Source organism: Channa argus, chromosome 6, assembly GCF_033026475.1.
Source record: "Channa argus isolate prfri chromosome 6, Channa argus male v1.0, whole genome shotgun sequence".
NCBI classification, from domain to species: Eukaryota; Metazoa; Chordata; class Actinopteri; order Anabantiformes; family Channidae; genus Channa; species Channa argus.
The window spans coordinates 19074791-19093796 of NC_090202.1; the positions used below are offsets into that span (position 1 = coordinate 19074791).

The 19006-nt window shown below is 38.7% G+C and overlaps 2 protein-coding genes across 7 annotated transcripts in view; one reads left to right on the forward strand and one right to left on the reverse strand.

Moving 5' to 3' along the window:
* Positions 1–5698, reverse strand: part of sik3 (SIK family kinase 3) — a 36059-nt gene extending 30361 nt beyond the window's left edge. For all 3 annotated transcript variants that reach the window (XM_067507992.1, XM_067507994.1, XM_067507993.1), the window contains exon 1: positions 5375–5698. In XM_067507992.1, coding sequence (XP_067364093.1) covers positions 5375–5665 — 291 coding nt within the window. In that variant the 5' untranslated portion in view covers positions 5666–5698. The remainder of the gene's footprint in view (positions 1–5374) is intronic.
* Positions 5699–7369: 1671 nt separating this feature from the next.
* On the forward strand, positions 7370–19006 carry sidt2 (SID1 transmembrane family, member 2). 4 transcript variants are annotated; one of them, XM_067507995.1, is made up of 27 exons: positions 7370–8213; positions 8314–8429; positions 9822–9986; positions 10114–10159; positions 10624–10725; positions 10954–11037; positions 11158–11323; positions 11767–11860; positions 12274–12332; positions 12576–12602; positions 13411–13449; positions 13543–13620; positions 13752–13814; positions 14178–14293; positions 14534–14607; positions 14936–15002; positions 15110–15183; positions 15292–15415; positions 15790–15907; positions 16074–16210; positions 16328–16436; positions 16642–16718; positions 16902–16948; positions 17044–17149; positions 17240–17350; positions 17710–17823; positions 18049–19006. In XM_067507995.1, exons 1-27 carry the CDS (start codon positions 7971–7973, stop codon positions 18109–18111), a joined length of 2619 nt encoding a protein of 872 aa, XP_067364096.1. In that variant the 5' UTR covers positions 7370–7970; the 3' UTR covers positions 18112–19006. The 4 variants fall into 4 exon arrangements, with proteins under 4 accessions (XP_067364096.1, XP_067364097.1, XP_067364098.1 ...); XM_067507996.1 differs by lacking the exon at positions 12576–12602; XM_067507997.1 differs by lacking the exon at positions 13752–13814 and having other exon boundaries at positions 7371–8213.

Consider the following 19006-nt stretch of genomic DNA (forward strand, 5'->3'; position numbering starts at 1 on the left):
CACAAAAGCCTAACATTAGCTTTAGGGTTTCAAATGTGGATATTGTTTTTGTCACATATTAAGATGCTAACCACATGTTAGTAACAGAAAGTTCTGAACCAACTTTAATAAACTTTTCTTCTTATCTAATCAAACATCATCTATAAAATGCTTCAAAGCCCTCTTGTTTTAATCTTTCATCTTATCATTTCATTGACATTGTAAACTGTGTGCAGACCCTAGCATTGAAATGCAAGGTTACCTGAACCCAGTGGACACAACTGTTTTTGCATACTGTCTACCATTTATTTTGTCAGTTCCTCTCTCTATCTGGCTAACACCAACATACTACATTTTTGAAGAGAAGAAATTATGATCAGAATAATCAAGCAAAAAGCAGACAGCATTTCTTTCTATACAATGTTACAATGGACTTTTACTTTTTACTACTTTACAGATTAACAGACAAACATTGAATTTATTGATAATAACAATAAACATTAGTTGAAGCCTGAGTTCACATTGTTGTATGACTACTTTATGGCAGTAATGAACTTTGCATTTAAGTGACGATGTAGTTTGATTTAACTTCTGATTGGTTATAACAATTTCAACAGCATATTCATAAAAATGTACTTTATCACAATTGTCCACTTTCACATTGTAATCATAAGCCCAACCAGGTCCATAACCATCAAGTTACACAATTGAAAACAATTGCGAATTAGACACAGAAACTTCAACTTTGGCTTTCGTCCACTGTGGTTTCTGGATCAAAGGAACTGCATCAATACAGATATTACCATCTTTACTAAGCAATCAATTCAATAGCAAAAACAAGTCAAGGACACACTCTGTCTGGGCAAAACTGGATTAGAGAAACCCAGCCAAACTGGAGAAACTTTGCTGCATCCACCTTAAAGCACTGTTGAATAAAAATCTAATAAAACACAGTTTACACAAGACATAACAGACAATATGCTCAGCCAATGGCAAGTTTGTTCCATTCAAAATTGGTGGTTGGGGGCACCATCATCTCTATGGAAACCAGTACAGCCTAAATGGGGTGGCCTTTGTCAAGCTAGGAGTTTTGGCAACACATGCCTCTGAAAAGCAGCACTGTTGTGTGTTGCCCACACTCTTACTGTAAGAGTGTGTGTGTGCATGCTGCCATTTACCATGTTCATATATCTTAACAGGAGACGGGATTTGCATGCATGCTCACAAACAGACACGAAAGAAAGTTGCAACTGGGGCAGAGATTCAGGGGCTTATATGGTTAATAAAGAACACAACAGGATCATACTGAGAAACCCACAATATTCTGTGCTATTTCATGTTACAGAGACACAAACACTGTATTCATTCTCACAGTACTGAGAATGCAGCAGAAGATGACTAGAGGGTAGGAAGATAACCCAAGCAGAAACAGGCTTTGTCATATTATTCACCCAATTGAAATCACACTTAAGTGTGCGTGTGTGTCTTTGACAAACAGAGAGGGCATGCTGTACATCTGATAGCTGTGTGACTAAGGGAGTGAGCCAAATTGTTAAACTGTACATTAGGACTGTAACGCTTTCCATCCTGCCTGCCCTCTTCATCCTGCTCAATCCTTTTTTTTGCCTAAAAAACACTTGAAAGGAAAGGGGGGAAGGCAGGAAAAAGGACAGCAAAAAAAAAATAAAAAATTGCTTCCCCACAGAGTGGCAGGTCAGAACATGCAGCACAGCGCCATCTTTTACCCATCATGTTCACCTTGCTATAGGCACAATGAGACAGAAGGATTTCCAAGAGTGTGTACTTGATCTTTAGCTTGTACAATTAGGGCATTGATCATACCTTCTTTGTCAGGCTATTAGACACAAGTGATAAGTGTGGCACTCATCAATCGCACTGACATTGTATTTGCACATATTCAAATCTTTCTTGTTCTGAAATCATCATCAATGAATATTAACTATGGTCATTCATGTAAACTCCAGCCAAGATTTAATATACCTGGCTAATAACTATGCATAATTCTTAAGATTTTCAAACCCTACTTGATGACGTAAGAAGAAAAGACTGACTCTAGTTAATTAAAGAAAAATAAATCTATAACTTACAACAATGAACCCTTACTGTTAAAATGATATGCAAAAAGATGTGCTAATTTGCCATCTTTTACATTTAGCAGACACTTTTATCCAAACCGACTTACAAGTGAGGCACAAGGAAAGACACCATCAAAGCAAAGACCTATCAGAAAAGTTTTTACATTTCATGAGATGCAAGTGCAAGAAAGAACAGAAAGGAAGGTTTTTTTTTGTTAAAACCCTTTTAAAATGGTTGGAATGTGCAATACCATGTCAAGTAAAGAGCACAGAAATCCAACACGGCTATAGGCTTACACTATTGTCATGCTGCTAGCCAGAGCAATCGGTACTCTAAATTAGTCAACAGGAAAATTAATTTTATAAATGTATATTCTCATTTGCTAATATTTATCAATACTTATTAATATTTATAACTGGCATCATTGCAGGACTGAAATGTAAATATGATATTTTTTCAATTTCTTGAAATGTTTATGTTCTGACATTTTTCACAATGCTTAACAAGTGAAATGATATTTATTCCTATATGTTGATTTTTGGTAACACTTCCATTTTTGTTAAATCAATAACAAATATCTCTTTCCAATAAATAAGACATTCAAAAATTCAGGGTCTACTAAGTTCCCAAATAAGCCCAGTATTAAGTATTAGAACAAAAAACGTAAAACAGCAGTTTATGGTGCCAGCCTAGACTAATAAAAATCCAGATCCCGTGTTGAAGAGTGGTGACCTGCGATAAAGTTCTGAGACTAAGCAATGAAATCAAGATTTATCAAGATACTAGAGTGCTGTAACTGTCTCAAGCATAGCACCTTTGTGACAGCATGACCTTTTGACTTCCACTAGTTGACCTTTGTCTGTAGGACTTGAACTTTGATTCTTACAATCTCCAGGTGCACCACAATAGCTATTTGACACTAAAGTTTTTTGGGTTTTTTTTTGGTTTGTTGTCATACCCTCTGCTTCGTTCCACAACAATTACCAAAATAAATGGTTGTAATTGTACCATGTTTAAAGAAATTGTTTGTTTAAAGTTTATATTTAACAAAACAGAAGAGTGCAAATGAGGCATAAAGAGACATTCCCTTTCTGGGCTCTAAAGCCAACAAGTATAAATAACCAGATCCTCTTCAGTAGGACTGCACTGCAGGATATCATCCAGCTCCATCTAACGACTAAGCAAGCTATTTTTGACAAGTCAGCATTTTTCATTGGATCATTATAAAACCTGGGCAATAAAACAAGCTCCAAGCACATTTTATCTGATCATCATATCCATATTCATGATATCCACAGGCATGTGAAAGCAAATCCCTATTCTTGTGATATCCATGAACGACTGGTTATGCTGAAACCCTTGTGCTAGTTGTAAAATTATAAAAAATGAGCTGACTTTGTTGTCTATAACAGAGACAATAAATAAGACCTATCTTTCATTCTGTCAGTGTGTGTTGTACCATCTCTTTGTCCTCTGCCCGTCTCGCACTACGTAAGTCACAGCCACACACACATCCAGACAAGCATAAACAGGCATACATGCAAGGAATAATGTTTTCTAACCAGCTCTTGCTATTACGTGGCTACTTTTTTTGTGTTGCCTCTAAAAAAGGATTTAACACACGGTTAACATGACTTGTAGTGCCTGAATTACATTATTATTACAAATGGTGATATTACAATATAATGCAGTTAAAAGTCCTTCAAGAAACCTTCTGCTGTATTAGAAGCCATTTCATGACACTTATTGACTCAATTTTATTTTAGCCTCATAAGAATAAATTGTAGATTCTCTAGGCTATGTGTCACAAAACAGCTTTCTTGACACAACTTTATTGTTGTCACTAGATTTAATGCATATGAATAGGTAAAAAAAACAACATTATATAGCAGGAGCTTACTGTAAGCACAGGTTTCATCTACACAGATTTTCTGTGTTCATCCAGGTATGTGTACATCAGTCATATCGTTTAGTCAGAAAGTATTATCTGGGCAGCAACTATCCAACAGCCCGGAAATAAAAGAAGAAAATGTATTGATGTTGATGCTGTGAAATGTCCCAACCGCAGCTTTTTGGGTGGTAATTTGGTCGTCATGGGCTTATGCTACCACCCCACCCAAAAACACATAGTCAACTTATATGGATTCACAACAGACTGTTTTTAAATAGTCTCAATCCAATAGATAAGGTCAAAAGAAAAACACTACTTGTGTTTAAATATTTGAGCTATCCCTCCCTCTTAAAATGTCCCAAACTTCCACTACCCACCATGCCAGTAAAAGAAATAAGGTCTGGGTATATACAAAATGGGATCATACTTATCTTCAGCACATGACTGACTTCTGAAAAACCCTAAATTTAAGACATTTATTCTTCAACAATGACAATGTTTTGAATGAATGTCAATTGTTAATAATAGTATCTGGTGACTGTGTCTATCACTAGTATAACGCTAAGTGTCACCAACAATGCAAACGCCTCTACTACATATATTTTTGCCATGTCAATGCTTTCTTCATGGAAATACCACTTAGCTATATCTGTGACATCCGAATACCACACAAACAGATAGCATTAAACAAAACTAAAAAAGATTTTTGACAAAATTTCCAAGTTAAGCGGACGTTACGACAAAAAGCTGTAGTGACGTTAATTCGATATTTTTATAAATCACTGTCTCTAGCGTTACATTACAAATCTGGCACTGAGTCTGGATTTTGTTTACCTGGCTTTAACCAGCTGTTAATTCAACGCTAGCTTTCACAGAGAGCTATCAATAAGTGGACGACCTACACCTAACAACTTCTGAACTTTGTTGTTACTTTGAAGTTATCCACGGGGGTGCCGAAAACTTTTAACGTTGTGATTTGGCCGCTATGTGAAATGTATCTGAATCTAGCCAAACGGCTAATTAGCTAGTTAGCTAAGCTAGCTAACGTTTCTAAAGTCGAAACGTTCGGTCTCCTCTTTTTCTTCTTCGTCAATACCATTCTCTGTCTCTTGCGCTTTACCACATTCTAACCTAAGGCCTTTCTATCTTTGCTTATAAATACTAATGGGTATTGTGTGTGAAACAGATCCATCTCTTGGTAATTGTCTAGTAGTTGGAGGTGATGCCCCGTGACGAACGGACCCCTGCTATCACCGAGCAGCGGTGTCACCAAAGCGGGCTTGCCGTTGTCTCCCCGGAGCCTAAAGGCCCCAGCGTCATCCGGAGTACATGGTCGAAATGGCTTGAAATTAAAAAATGACAACTTGTAATCTTTCAGCGCTAACGCCCGGACATCACTCGTCTTACCTTTGCTTTGGTAATGATGTGTGTCGCTAGTTTAACAACCGCGAAATTTCCCTTGCCGATGGTCCGCTCAATTTCATAGTGGCCCACTCGGGCTGGGGGGGGCCTGGTGGCCGAAGTGTGGCCAGGATTGGTGATGCAGCCGGTGTTCGTGCTGGTACGACTGGAGTGGCTTATCCCGGAGGATGGCTGGGCTCGGTTCTGGGAGCCCATTACTGCGTGGGTCGGTCGGGTAGAGTGCGTAATCCCGGCCGCAGCGGACCCAGCAGTACCTCCGCTTGACACGGCCGCCATCTTCTCGCCTCTCTGCGGGAACAACAAGCAGCCTTGCGCAGCGCGCATCGCGGGCACGCCCCCGCCCTGCGTCATTTTACGTAGAACGCTCCTCCGCAGCGCCCTCTCTAGGTTGTAACTATGGTAACGATCCGCGTAACAAATGACTTCATCCACAGAAACGTGTTGTGGTTGCCCTGGCGACAAAGAAGTGAGCGTTGTCGCCCTGGTTCCCATGATTCAGTGATTCCTTGCAAACTGCTGCACTGTGTATGTTAAAGCGGGTTCATGAGGGTTTAAAGGGATATACCACTTTAACATTACGATGACAGATTCAAATGACGGAGCTGAGGAAAAGACACATGAAGTGTGAAGTAGCCATTAATTTTATTGAAGCACACTCAACATCGGTATCACTATTTACCCAATGGAAGGGGTACATTTTATTCTGCAATGCCATGTAACGATCCAGAGAGATAATAATGACTATTAGTCTACCTGTTTATACCCATATAGATACCTAATTCGCTACACTGACTAAGTAACCTAAATGTCACCGTGTGCTAAGAAATGGCCCTGACTTTCTGAGAATAATATTTCTGTTAAAGACAGACTTTAAAAAACTTTGCCATTAAACAGATAAAACTGTCTTTACTCATTTATTAAAAACTATTGCAAATACAATACGATGGGCGTCACAGAGGGCTATAGCCTACGTGATCCTAAATATTGTCAGTAATGATAATAGAAGAAAAGTGGTTCATATTATTCTGCGTTTTATTTTATCCTTTTCTACAGCAGTGCTGAATTTGCTGGTTTTCTTTACTCTTGAGAAAAATATTATTCTGTTTACCTCTACTCTCATTCCCTTTCTCACCAGGTTGTAGACAGCACCGCTCCATGGTAGAGAGACGTATCTGCACCCGGAGTACAAGCGAGACTCCCAGAAAGCATTTTGGCTGTGTGAGAATTTCAAAAAAATGTGTGTGCACTTGTAGAGTTTTGTGAACTAGTGACAGCTTTGGTGTAGTTCTTTTACATTAGATCCGTAATAACATTACAAAGGCACAAAGAAGCAAACACAGAAACTAAAACCTTTTTTGTAACGTTTACTATTCAGTACAACAATCCCCACTACAACTAACAAATGTACCCCTAATATCAATCTCTCTAACTCTAATATACCCCTAAAATATAGACAAATATATGTCATGGGCAAATGGTTGCTTAAAAAAAGAGGGAAAAAAGAGCAAACTAACCTCATAAGACCATCTAAAGTTTATAGGTGTTATTTTTGTCAGTACATTTAGCTATAGGCAAAAGTTATTCAGATGAAATATGTGTTTTTGTAATTTTGATGAATGAACATAAAGGATTTGGACAACATTACAGATTAATCAATTAAATACTGACAATGCTAATCACATCAGTGTCTTTCTTAAGAATTTGCAAATAATGGCTTGACTAATACTAATTAATCTCTGACTTTTTTACTAATAGTGTTTCCTGACTGTATGCCTTCTCCCAGTAGCCTACATATCTCATCCCTGTATAGATTTTCAGACCATAGATTTTGAAACCTTAATTTGTTACAAAATTTTTGTAGGTGAAACGATATGTAGTTTTGCTTCCCCGACAGAGAAATTGTAGTTGCGTAAAAAATAAATCCCCGTTCAAGCCATTTGAAATGACAGCGGCATGACGTCACGAGGTCGTCTCAGTTTGTTTACTGTCTGATCGTGGGGAGGGAGGGGGCCCGCTATTTGGTCAGATTTTCCTCATTGTAAACACAATCTCTTCACTCTTCACACGAGAAGTATTTGCGTGATGTCGCGGCGTTGCGAGTGACAACCGCTGACATTGGACAGACTCTAAAAAATACGTGGTGGTGTTTTATTTTTGAGTCTTGTGCCGACGTTGGGACACCGGTATTAAAACATGGAACTGCTTTACCAGCGCCTTGACCAACAATGCTAACGCTAGCACAGCTAGCTAGCAGTCTGCAAGGTTTCGGCCTTTCACATGAAGAAGAATTAATTTTTGTCTTGAAACGTACGCTACTGGTTGCACAGCGGACAGTCTCGGGTTTATTAAACACGTCAGCATAAGGAGGAACAAGAACAAAAACAACACACTGTCTCTTTAGCTCGCCTGTTAGCAGGTGTTGTTATTGTTGGCCACTGAAGGAAGAGGCACACTTGCCAACTTGCTATCAGAGTAGCGCTTAATTGTTGCTGAATGGGGTGGAGTTTCCATTTGGACTGCCACACAGGCTAGAATAACGTCAGGTATCAGTTGTTAGGTGAGGAAAACGGTGTCAGACAAAATGATGGTATGGAGTTGTAGGAAATCTCGACATAAAAGCAGCCATGGACCTGCTCCTTGTTGGATCCGACCACTGCTGGTTGCCTGGCTCTGCTTATGTGTAACCCACATTTGCAGTGGGGCGGTGGGGGGAAGCAAAAATGTTATCCAGAAAGAAGCAGAGTTTGATATCACCTATAATGACACAGTTACGAGTGAAAACCAGACAATTTATGCTTTCAACCACACCGTTTCCAGGAATAAGGTGAGTTTACATCGTCACACTTTTATTATTCGTAACTTAGTAATATTGAGAAATGTCAAGTGTTTTATTATAGTTTCTTTATCCCCTTTTTTTTGTTTAGACAGAAGGAGTGCGTGTGTCCGTGTTGTCACAGGTTTCAGAGAGCCCTATCCTGTTTGTGGTACGACAGAAGCAAGCTGTGCTGTCTTTTCAAATCCCTCTTATACTAAGAGGCCTGTAAGTGTTCCAACTTCATATACATAAATTGTTGGCTGAACACATCTTTGAGACAGACATCTTTAAAAATAAAAAGTTCCAAGTCATAAGCATGTTCAGATAGGTATGTTGTCCCCAGCATGGCCCCACTGTCATAGTCATGAACTGTATACGCTGAACATACAGTTATTGTTCCTGTTGTGTGGTTTGTATATGTTGAGTTTAGCAAATTCAAATGGAATTTAAAAATAAAAAGTTCCAAGTCATTAGCATGTTCAGATAGGTATGTTGTCCCCAGCATGGCCCCACTGTCATAGTCATGAACTGTATACGCTGAACATACAGTTATTGTTCCTGTTGTGTGGTTTGTATATGTTGAGTTTAGCAAATTCAAATGGAATTTGATCTCCACTTCCTCCATAGAGGCTGCATGTCACAACACTTGCCATGATGGCTCAGTTAATCAAATCAGTTGTAAGTGGCAAGTCTCCACAACACTAACAAGGTTTGCGAATGTTCAGCATGGTTTTTGTACCTGGCTTTTATGTTTGTGTTAAATACTGTACATACACCAACTTGAAAGTTTTCACCTTAAGGAGTGTCTGTTTTTACATAGAGTAAATAGTTATGACTTCCAGTCATGTGATTAGGCTCATTTGGTGTAGACAGCACTGTGTGTGCTTAGTGTCCTTAAAATTGAATTACAATGCGTGTGTTGTGTTTGCTTTGGAATCATTTGTAGGTGCGGTAGAAGGATATGAAGACGAATTGCAATGAATATTTGCTTTCTAGTATTATTAAGACCAGTTGATGTACTTTATAGCAAGGAAACATCAAAATCCACAATCCGCTTTTGTAACCTTTTTTAATCAGGCGTCATTTTATAACCCATCAGATATTTGATGGTCAAATATTTATTTGTCATTAGCCAACGGCTCATTTGTGATGTGATGTACATTTATCTCAGACTGATGTAGTCTCTGCAGTTGTGGAACACACAAATGGCCTCGCCATAGTCTCTTTTGCAGTGCCATGGCCAGGCATGTTTTAGCAGGTCACTAAAGAACCTTGGACTTTGACTTCCACCTTTGAGATCCGCCAGTGCAGATCTAAGCCCACCTTGCTTTCCGAGAGCCACCTTAAAGTCATCAGAGTGAAGTTACATTTGTTGCACATGCCCAATGCTTTGCTTACACAATCAACCTCTAGAGTTTGAGGTACACAACATTTCTAGAATCAAGGTTTTATTTACTTTGATCACAGTCATTATTAAACAGCAATGTTTTGGAACTATTTATATTCATATAATGTTAATAAGTTCTATGCTTTGATTTTTGTCTTAACCTAATCATCCATTACTTCCAAAAATTTCCTAGCAATCTTCAACTTTTCACTATATCTTTCTCTTTCTAGCTACCAGAGGAAGTACCCCTACAATCATGTGGCCCGGACATTGTGCCAGCCTCCAACCCGAGCCGCCTCTGAGACCCAGTACTTCTTTGTGGATGTGTCTACTCTTTCCACCCAGGGTACAAACTACCAGCTACGAGTCAGCCGTGTTGAAAGTTTCACCCTACAGTGAGTGATATCAGATATAATCACACAAACGGTGACATCACAGTTTGATTGCTGCCTGAATTCTTACCCTATTGCATTTTATAGTAGCAGTGGCTTGATGCTATGTCTGTCATCTATTTTTTTACAGGACAGACAAGAAATTCAGCTTCACTGCATCACCATCTGAACCTCAGGTATATATTTCAGTACTGTGTTTGTGAAACTAGTTGTTGCTTTACACCAAGGGCGTTTTGTCACAAATCGCAGAAAGTATGAAACAGGGTGGAGAGCACAGATAACAAGAACTATGAGAGAATCTAAGGAAAGTACAGATGAAAAAGAGGATGTATGAATGTAGCGGTATGCAGCATGTTGTAACATTAGTTTTTTCACAAGTTTCATCATGTGCAAAAACACACTTTTGTTTTCTTTTTGTCCTTTTCTACCACCTTTTAAAATAAACCCTAATTTATTAAGTCAGTCTAGTGTATCGTAAGAAAGAGAAGTAACAAATGTACATACTGTAAATGTCTGATCTTGTCTGAACCCGTCAATGCTCAGTTATTTTCATTCTACCAAAATAGAACATGTGCGCTCTGATTTATCTCCCTTAATTTTTCCCTTTCTGACTTAATCTGTTTTCTCCTCTCTTTCTTAGTACTTCAAGTATGTCTTTCCAGACGGGATGGACACTGTGATTGTCAAGGTCAACTCAGACATGATATTCCCCTGCTCCGTTATGTCAATCCAAGACATCCAGGTACAATTAAATCCCTGCCCTGTCTACTTAAAGCAGACAGTGGCAGAGACCTCAGGTTGTCCGTCTGTGGTCAGCATGCAGTAACACTATTGTAATATATGCAATATTGAGTTCATTTCAAGAGAGAGTTAGTGCAATGCAGTGCAAACATTGCCAAAGTTATAAAGAAATTGTAATGAAATTGTAAGGCTTTGCGTCTTTCATCATTTGTTCTGTTTTTCCTGTCAGTGCCCTGTCTACGATCTTGACAACAATGTGGCCTTTATTGGAATGTACCAAACTATGACCAAAAAAGGTGCCATTACTGTGCAGGTAGTGTTTCACACAGTCGTGTACATTTTGCGGAAATGAAAAACACAACTTTTTAGTAGATAGTACCACACAAGCAGAGTCTAATTATGTCTTCTCATGCATCCATCTGTCTCTTTCCAGAGAAAAGATTTTCCCAGCAACAGTTTCTATGTGGTGGTAGTAGTGAAAACAGAGGATGAAGCATGTGGTGGTCCCCTGCGCTTCTACCCTTTGCGACCTGATGAGCTGATTGATGCTGGCAACCGCAGCAAGGTCCTTGATGTGATGGTCTCCCCTGCCATCAACTGTTAGTAGCATATGTGCAAATATGACCTAGAGTAAAACCCATAGGCATTGTTGCATACCGGGAAAGTTGTGTCAAGAATGTTAGACTAAAACACATTTTTACAATGTCCACAGTTATAAAGCTAACATTCCTTTTTAAGCACTCTTTGCTTAATTTACTTTCATTTGCTGAAAGGAAACAGAGTAGTGCCTTGAATAATACATATAGTTTCATACCAGTTATCAGTTTCATCATTGTGCCATTAGAGACTCCTTTGGGTAAGTCACCAAAATAGATCCTGCAACATTTTGAATAAACTCAGGATTACTAAAAGAAACGGATACTAGTTATGCTCTCAAGAACTGGAAAAGCTGTAAAAATAAATAATGTATATTGTATGTCTCTTAGACACGTGAGCTGTACTGCTGAAAAGTTTTATATTTTTCTTCTTCCATACTCCACAGCGGAGGTGTATGGGATGGGTATGCTGTTCTGTCTGGGAATCTTCCTCTCCTTCTACCTCCTGACCTTTCTGGTGGCCTGTCTGGAGAACAAGCGGTAGTATTTTGCACTTCTCTCTGCAGTCAACCAGCGTTCACAGCATCCATATAGAAAAATTTGCCTCCATTTTGAGAAATGGAATGACTTTCTTTAAAAGTGATGCAAATAGCTTCCCTCGTCTCTCTGGAACAATACTCATTAGGTTATAGTAGACAAAGCATCCAGTTGAGTATTTGTTTCATAGCATTTGAGAAAGACGAATTATCCTCTATAAGAATCACTTAAATTACCAATTTAAAAACAGCAAATACAAGTTTACAGTGTTTAAACCTATATTTATTATTGGTTCTAGTTCACTCCTGGGCTTTTTGGTCTCTAATCAATTACTGTACATTTCATTGCACTGCACCAACAACACTACACTGAATACTGATTATATTCATTTGCATTTTTTTCCCCTGTTTCTGCAGAATGAGTAAGAAGAGAGAAGTGTTTCAAAATCCTGCTGACATGTCGCCTGCAGAGACAGGTAGCCCAGCAACTAGCTATAATGGACTGGCCCATTAGGGGCTCGTTAGAGGGTGTGTGGAGCGTGGGATTCTTTAAAGTCATGAACCTGTTCTGAAGATTAGATGCTATAATATAAGGATGTCAAACTACACCTAATATGCAGTATAATGGCAATTTAAATACTTTTATGTATACTTTAAAATTTCTCCATGTACTGAATGTGTCTTTCACTCTCTCTCCCTCATGCTAATGGGTGGTTCAGCCTCTCTGCTTGGGAAGAACGGAGATGGTATAATGACAGTGTTACTCCTATTGTGCACCTACTGTTCTTTCTCCCACTGCACTGCTGCTCTGCAGATGCTCTGCATGCATTATCTCACATTCTACAACCTTCCTTTTTTATTATATAAAGATACAGTGATGTTTTTAGCTGTAATGAGTTTTGGACTGTGGAGCAATGAATGTGGCACTGTTGCAAGATAGTTGAGCTTTTATGGCTTTTTGTTGACTTAAGAAACACATAAGTAAATAAATTACAATCAAGAATGCCAACAACGTGACGATCAAACCCATAAAACCGAATTTGTTCCATGGAAACTACAGTGTTTCTTCAGCTTAACACTGCTTCTTAGTTTGTGTCTGTATCTGTTCATTGAAGTGTGTGCTAAAATGATTTTTACAACTTTTACAAAGTTAACTCTGGTAGCAGCAATTACTACTCATCACAACAAATCAGCCATTAGATAATTTTAAGGAATTATGAGCCTGAAAAGAAACTGTTGGGGATGAATTGATGCTTTCTCCACCTCACTGGGTTTATGTACCAATAGCTCACCTTTAGTGCCTTTTTAGTGTGCGGCATTACTGTACTGAGTATTGGTTGCTGTGATTATGTGCGCATGTGCATTTCATTAACATGTACTTATCTTGATGCCTTCTTCACCTCACTGTGTTTATGTACTAACAGCTCACCTGTAGTGGTGTTTTACTGTTCAGCATTACCATACTGAGTATTTGTTGTTTTGTTTATTTGTGCATGTGCATTTCGTTAACATGCACTCTGTCTTGGACCTTTATGTGTATGCATATCTCTATAGGCAAGATTCCAGCTTCACCAAATGAATATGGCTCCTTTGGTGAGTTTGGGCTGTTTGACCTTTGATTATATTGTCGTTTACGTGTAGATTGAAATAAAAAGTAAACCACTTTTCTATCCTCTTCCTCCTCAGCTGACAATGGCAGCACGCTGAGCTCAGAGGCCATTACTGACAGCGCCACCTCCACTGACAACAACTATGGGTACATGGGTATGGACAAACAACTTGTTTTAAGCCCATCACTGTCACTCTGCAATATATTTCCATGGACTGGCTTGCAGGTTGCCCCTGAGAGCAGGTTCCGTCCTTCATTGGTTTTCTGTGTGTTTTTTGTTCATCAGGACATGAGCCTTTCAAACGTCGACCAATCCTCAATCACCTTCACCACATAGCCATCCACATTGGTGACACACTGCCATATAATAGAGCGTCAATCGACAATGATTTCTTAGATTTACAGTTCAGCAATCAACTCAATGTGAATCATACATCAATATGAGATGCTGTAGCCAGAAAATTGCCAGATTCCTAATGTGATGATACTCAAATGAAAAGTAAAAAAAAATGATAGAGCAAAGATCAAAAGTACCAGCAACAATTTAAATTTTGTGGTTAATAATATTTGGAAATTGCAGATAAATTCTAAAAGGTGTTATGTGTTTTTTTTGCATGAGTAATTTTATAAATTGCAAACATTCAGTGTAATTGCTTAGATTGGCCCCCCAATCAACTGAAATAGTCTTTTATTGTGTACCTCTTCTCTGTAGAGCGATCATTAGAAAGTGTTGGACGAACCAGACTGGAGTCTTTGAGCTCTGTGGAGGAGGATGACTATGACACGCTGGATGATATTAACTCGGATAAAAACATTGTCCGCACCAAGGTATATCTTTTCTCCCATTTTAATACACATTGCTAATTTTTCTTAAACTGCAAGTTGGTGTTTGTTTTAATGCAGTTAAGGTTTAAGTAGCTAAACGCTCATGTTGTCTGACAGCTACCATTCTTTCTTCTTGCCCATTTTTACCTCATAATTGTGAGTGTGCCTTGAGATGACCATGTTGTGAATTGGCTCTATATAAATAAAGAATTGAATTAATAATGTTTTTGTTTTGTTTTTTAGAAATATCTGTGTGTATCTGACCTTGCCCGTAAAGACAAGAGGGTCCTCAGCAAGAAATATCAAATCTACTTCTGGTGAGGACACTGGTTAGACTGAAACTGACAAATACCATGGGATATTGAAATCAGCTTGGCAATACAAGAATTAAGTTTATGTTACACCATAATCTATGGCCATTAAATCTAAAGATCATTAAATAAATCATTAGTTTTCTCACCATTTCGATATTAGGCCATAAAATACAAAAAATTGATTTCTCTGCAATTCCAGCATCTTCCAGGGTCTATTAAAACTAAGGTTGTAGTAACCCTTGGGATTGTTGCGGTATTAAAATATAATTGTTCTATTTGAAATAAAAAAGCGCAGCATTCTTCAAATAACTGCTGTTGACCTTCTTTCCAGGAATATTGCTACCATTGCTGTGTTCTATGCCCTGCCAGTCATCCAGCTGGTCATCACTTACCAGACAGTATGAAAAACAAGCTTTAGAGTTTGGTTGTGTTTAATAACTTTAGTAGACATCAGTACAGTGATGTGCACTGTGGATTGACGCTAAACTGACTCTTTGTTCTTTAGGTTGTTAATGTTACAGGAAACCAGGACATTTGCTATTATAACTTCCTGTGTGCCCACCCACTGGGAGCTTTAAGGTATGCAGTAAGCGTTCCTGTATGTATTTTATAACAACAGTTAATAAAATGGCTACAAATTTCCATTAAGAAATGGTATTACAGACGTGTAATTCTCATCCTACACAGTGCATTCAACAACATCCTCAGTAACGTTGGTTATGTGATGCTTGGACTCCTCTTCCTGCTTATTGTGCTCAAGAGAGATATTGTCCACAATCGAGCTGTGGTCCGCAACAACCTTAACTCGCTGGTAAGGCAAAGGCACTACAGCATAGCAAAATGGTAGACACACTGTGAGGCACACTCCCCACTCTACTGAATGGATACAAAAATCATGTGGTTTTGGGGATGCAAACATCTTTTGTAAGGGATAGTGCTTTAAGGACCATGTACTTTACCTCACAGATAAATTAGCTTACAGTAAATTTCTCATTCAGCATAGATGAGCTTTATTGTTTGTGATTATAAACATGAACGTTTGCCTGTTATGTAGTGTGTGACTGTTAGATGCTACAATCTTCTGATTTTCTTACATTTTTTCACTCACTACACTCAAATACATGAGTTGAACTTATCATTACTTTACTTATCATTGATTTTATTTTCTTTGCTTCCACTTTACAGGAGTATGGCATCCCGAAGCACTTTGGTCTGTTTTATGCCATGGGAACTGCTCTGATGATGGAGGGTTTGCTCAGTGCGTGTTACCACGTCTGTCCCAATTATACAAACTTCCAGTTTGGTAAGTGTGCTTCTTTTCTCTTTAGGACTTGATCTGTCCTATTATGTTTCTTGGTACAGTGGCAGAATTTGGCAATAACAGTTTAAAGCTCGAGTGTCTGTACAGCAAATGCAATAAGTTTCATTAAAAAGTTTGAATTGAGGCTGCAGTGATACTTTCTTTGCAGACACCTCCTTCATGTATATGATTGCTGGGTTGTGTATGTTGAAACTGTATCAGAAGAGGCACCCAGACATCAATGCCAGTGCTTACACTGCCTATGCCTGTCTGGCTGCGGTCATCTTCTTTTCTGTGCTAGGAGTGGTAAGTATGCACACACACATCAAAGTACACTAGGCTTACTTGACATTCAGTATACACCACAAAGTACACTAGGCCTACGTCATTCAATACATACGTTTGTATTTGTGATGTTTGCAGGTATTTGGAAGAGAAAACACAGCCTTCTGGGTTATTTTCTCGGTGATTCACATTCTGGCCACTCTTCTCCTCAGCACACAGCTGTATTACATGGGCCGATGGAGGCTTGGTAAGATCACAGAAACAAATGCATTTTTTTGTGATCCATTTTTTTGCTGTCCAATGGATGTAAATGTCTAATAACAGGAAACTTTACAAGACAAATAATATTAATGTATGATGTGCTACTAGGGAGTAAATGCTTATCTATGGGTTTGATTATTTAATTAAAGTTAATTTAGATTTGACTATTGCTTATCTTCTGTTTATGTAAGACTCGGGGGTCCTCCGCAGGGTGGTGTATATCATCTACACAGATTGCATTAGACAGTGCAGTGGACCTATGTATGTTGTAAGTAAAGACCAGAAAATTATGCATGAATGTTTATATTTAGGGTGTGTGTATACATACTGTAAATTCATACATAAAACAATTTGTGACTATTAGGAGACATTTTTGTGTCTCTCTCGCTCCCCTAATACTCACAAATAGCAGTGTCATATTCCTGCTTGTAAATTTGTCTCCCTCTGACAGGACCGCATGGTTCTGCTTGTAATGGGAAACATAGTCAACTGGTCTCTGTAAGTAAATACTGTGTTTCTTAGTTAATGACTTTTTAATATGTTATTTTCAGATTTGTTAATTTTTTTCCATTGTTCCTGCTCCATCTCTCTAGAGCTGCCTATGGCCTCATAGAGAGACCTAATGACTTTGCCTCCTACCTGCTGGCCATCGCCATCTGCAACCTACTGCTTTACTTTGCCTTCTACATAATTATGAAGGTGTGTTTTCATATATTAATGCTTTTTGCTTCCAATTATATTTATATTAAAAAAAGCTGATATTTTTTTGTATTTTTTCTGTGTATGTAGCTGCGGAGTGGTGAGAGAATCCAGTGTTTGGCATTGGTGTGTATTCTCTTCACAGCCGTAGTCTGGGGCTTTGCCCTGTATTTCTTCTTCCAGGGTCTCAGTACCTGGCAGGTAAGCGCATGACGCACGGCTTTCAAATTTTACAAATTTACATCTTTAGAATTGTTTTCCTTTTATGTGCTCCGTTATTGTATTTCTTTATAGTGTGGCATAAATTTAATGTGGTGTAACTGTGGCTCAGAAGGTAAATCATCATCCCCCAATTCAGGGGTTGCTGGTTTGATTCCTGGCTCCTTTTGTCACAAGTTGCAGTGTCCTTCAGCAAGACACTGAACCACCAATTAGTTGCTTCAAATGATTGCAGGTCAGCTGCATAGCAGCTCCCGTATGGGTGTGAGTGCAAATGAGTGGATAAGAAGCAGTGGACTTCTTTTACCCTTTAACGTGTGCGTTTCTCTGGCCTGACACAGAAAACACCAGCAGAGTCTCGTGAGCACAACAGAGACTGTATCTTGCTCTCATTCTTTGATGACCACGACATTTGGCACTTCCTTTCCTCCATTGCCATGTTTGGATCCTTCTTGGTATGATCATGTTTGTTGAATGCCTGTGTTTTTGAGTTTAGATGGAGATATATTCTGTTTGTTTTTAATAATACCCAATACAGTAAATACTTGACAGGGCTAAATGATAGGTTAAAGCAAGAACTTTTAAATATAAAGCTTATTGGAATTGTTGGAATGAGGATCATCAAACAGGAAACCGGAATCTCTGTGTACTGATGGAGCATTCCTCCTGTTCCCTCGCAGGTCCTCCTGACTATGGACGATGACCTCGACACCACCCAGAGAGACAAGATATATGTCTTCTAGATTTGGCAGACCTCATGTGTGGACTTTAGCTCTTCCTCTCTGCCTTATCATCCTTGTCTCTGCCTGGTCACATCTTCATATTCTCAAGAAGCACAGCCAGTAGCAGCCTGAATTTATTTATTTTTTTTGCCTGCCAGGCTGTAAAGTGGGCATCTTTCTGTCTCTCACGGCCAATCAGCCAGTCAGGGAAAGGTAGCAGCACCTCCCTCCACCTGTATGGACACTAGCGTGCCAATGAAAAGCTTGATCAACATCAAGTTATGCTGAAGTGTTTTGTCCTCTTGCTGCCATCATCAAAATAACTGCTGAAAATTACTTACTGCTGACGAAGTTAACAATGTACGCATTTGCTAAATGAAAACCGTTCAAATGACTGACTTGATTTATACAGCTCGCGTTACATTCGACCTACAAGTGATCAGTGTATTTTGAAATTACTGTTTGTATGCTGTTTATTGTGTGTGCATGTCTTTATTTTCTTGTGTGGACAAAGTTTCGATTCCATTAATGTGAGGACATTTTGGCCAGTCCACATAACTTAAGGGCTTTTTTGAGGGTTAAGACTAGATCTTAGAGTTAGGGATAAAATTAGGTTAAATTTGAGGTAAGGGTTAGGGATTGCAATATGTCAGTGTCCTCACAAGTATAGCCAGACATGATTGTGTGCGTGCGTGTGTGTGTGTGCGTCATAAATGTGAGAACCTGAAGTCTGTCAGTGGCCTTTAATGTTCTAATAATGTTAATAACATACTGTGCTCTGATTGGTCAGATCCTTAATTTAGCCGTCCTCATATTGTTGATGATGATTGTATTTACTTCATAACTGCCCTCAAGTTTGACTGAGAAGGTATTTTTGCACTGTTCTGTATGAAAAAATAAAGATTTTAATGTTAAA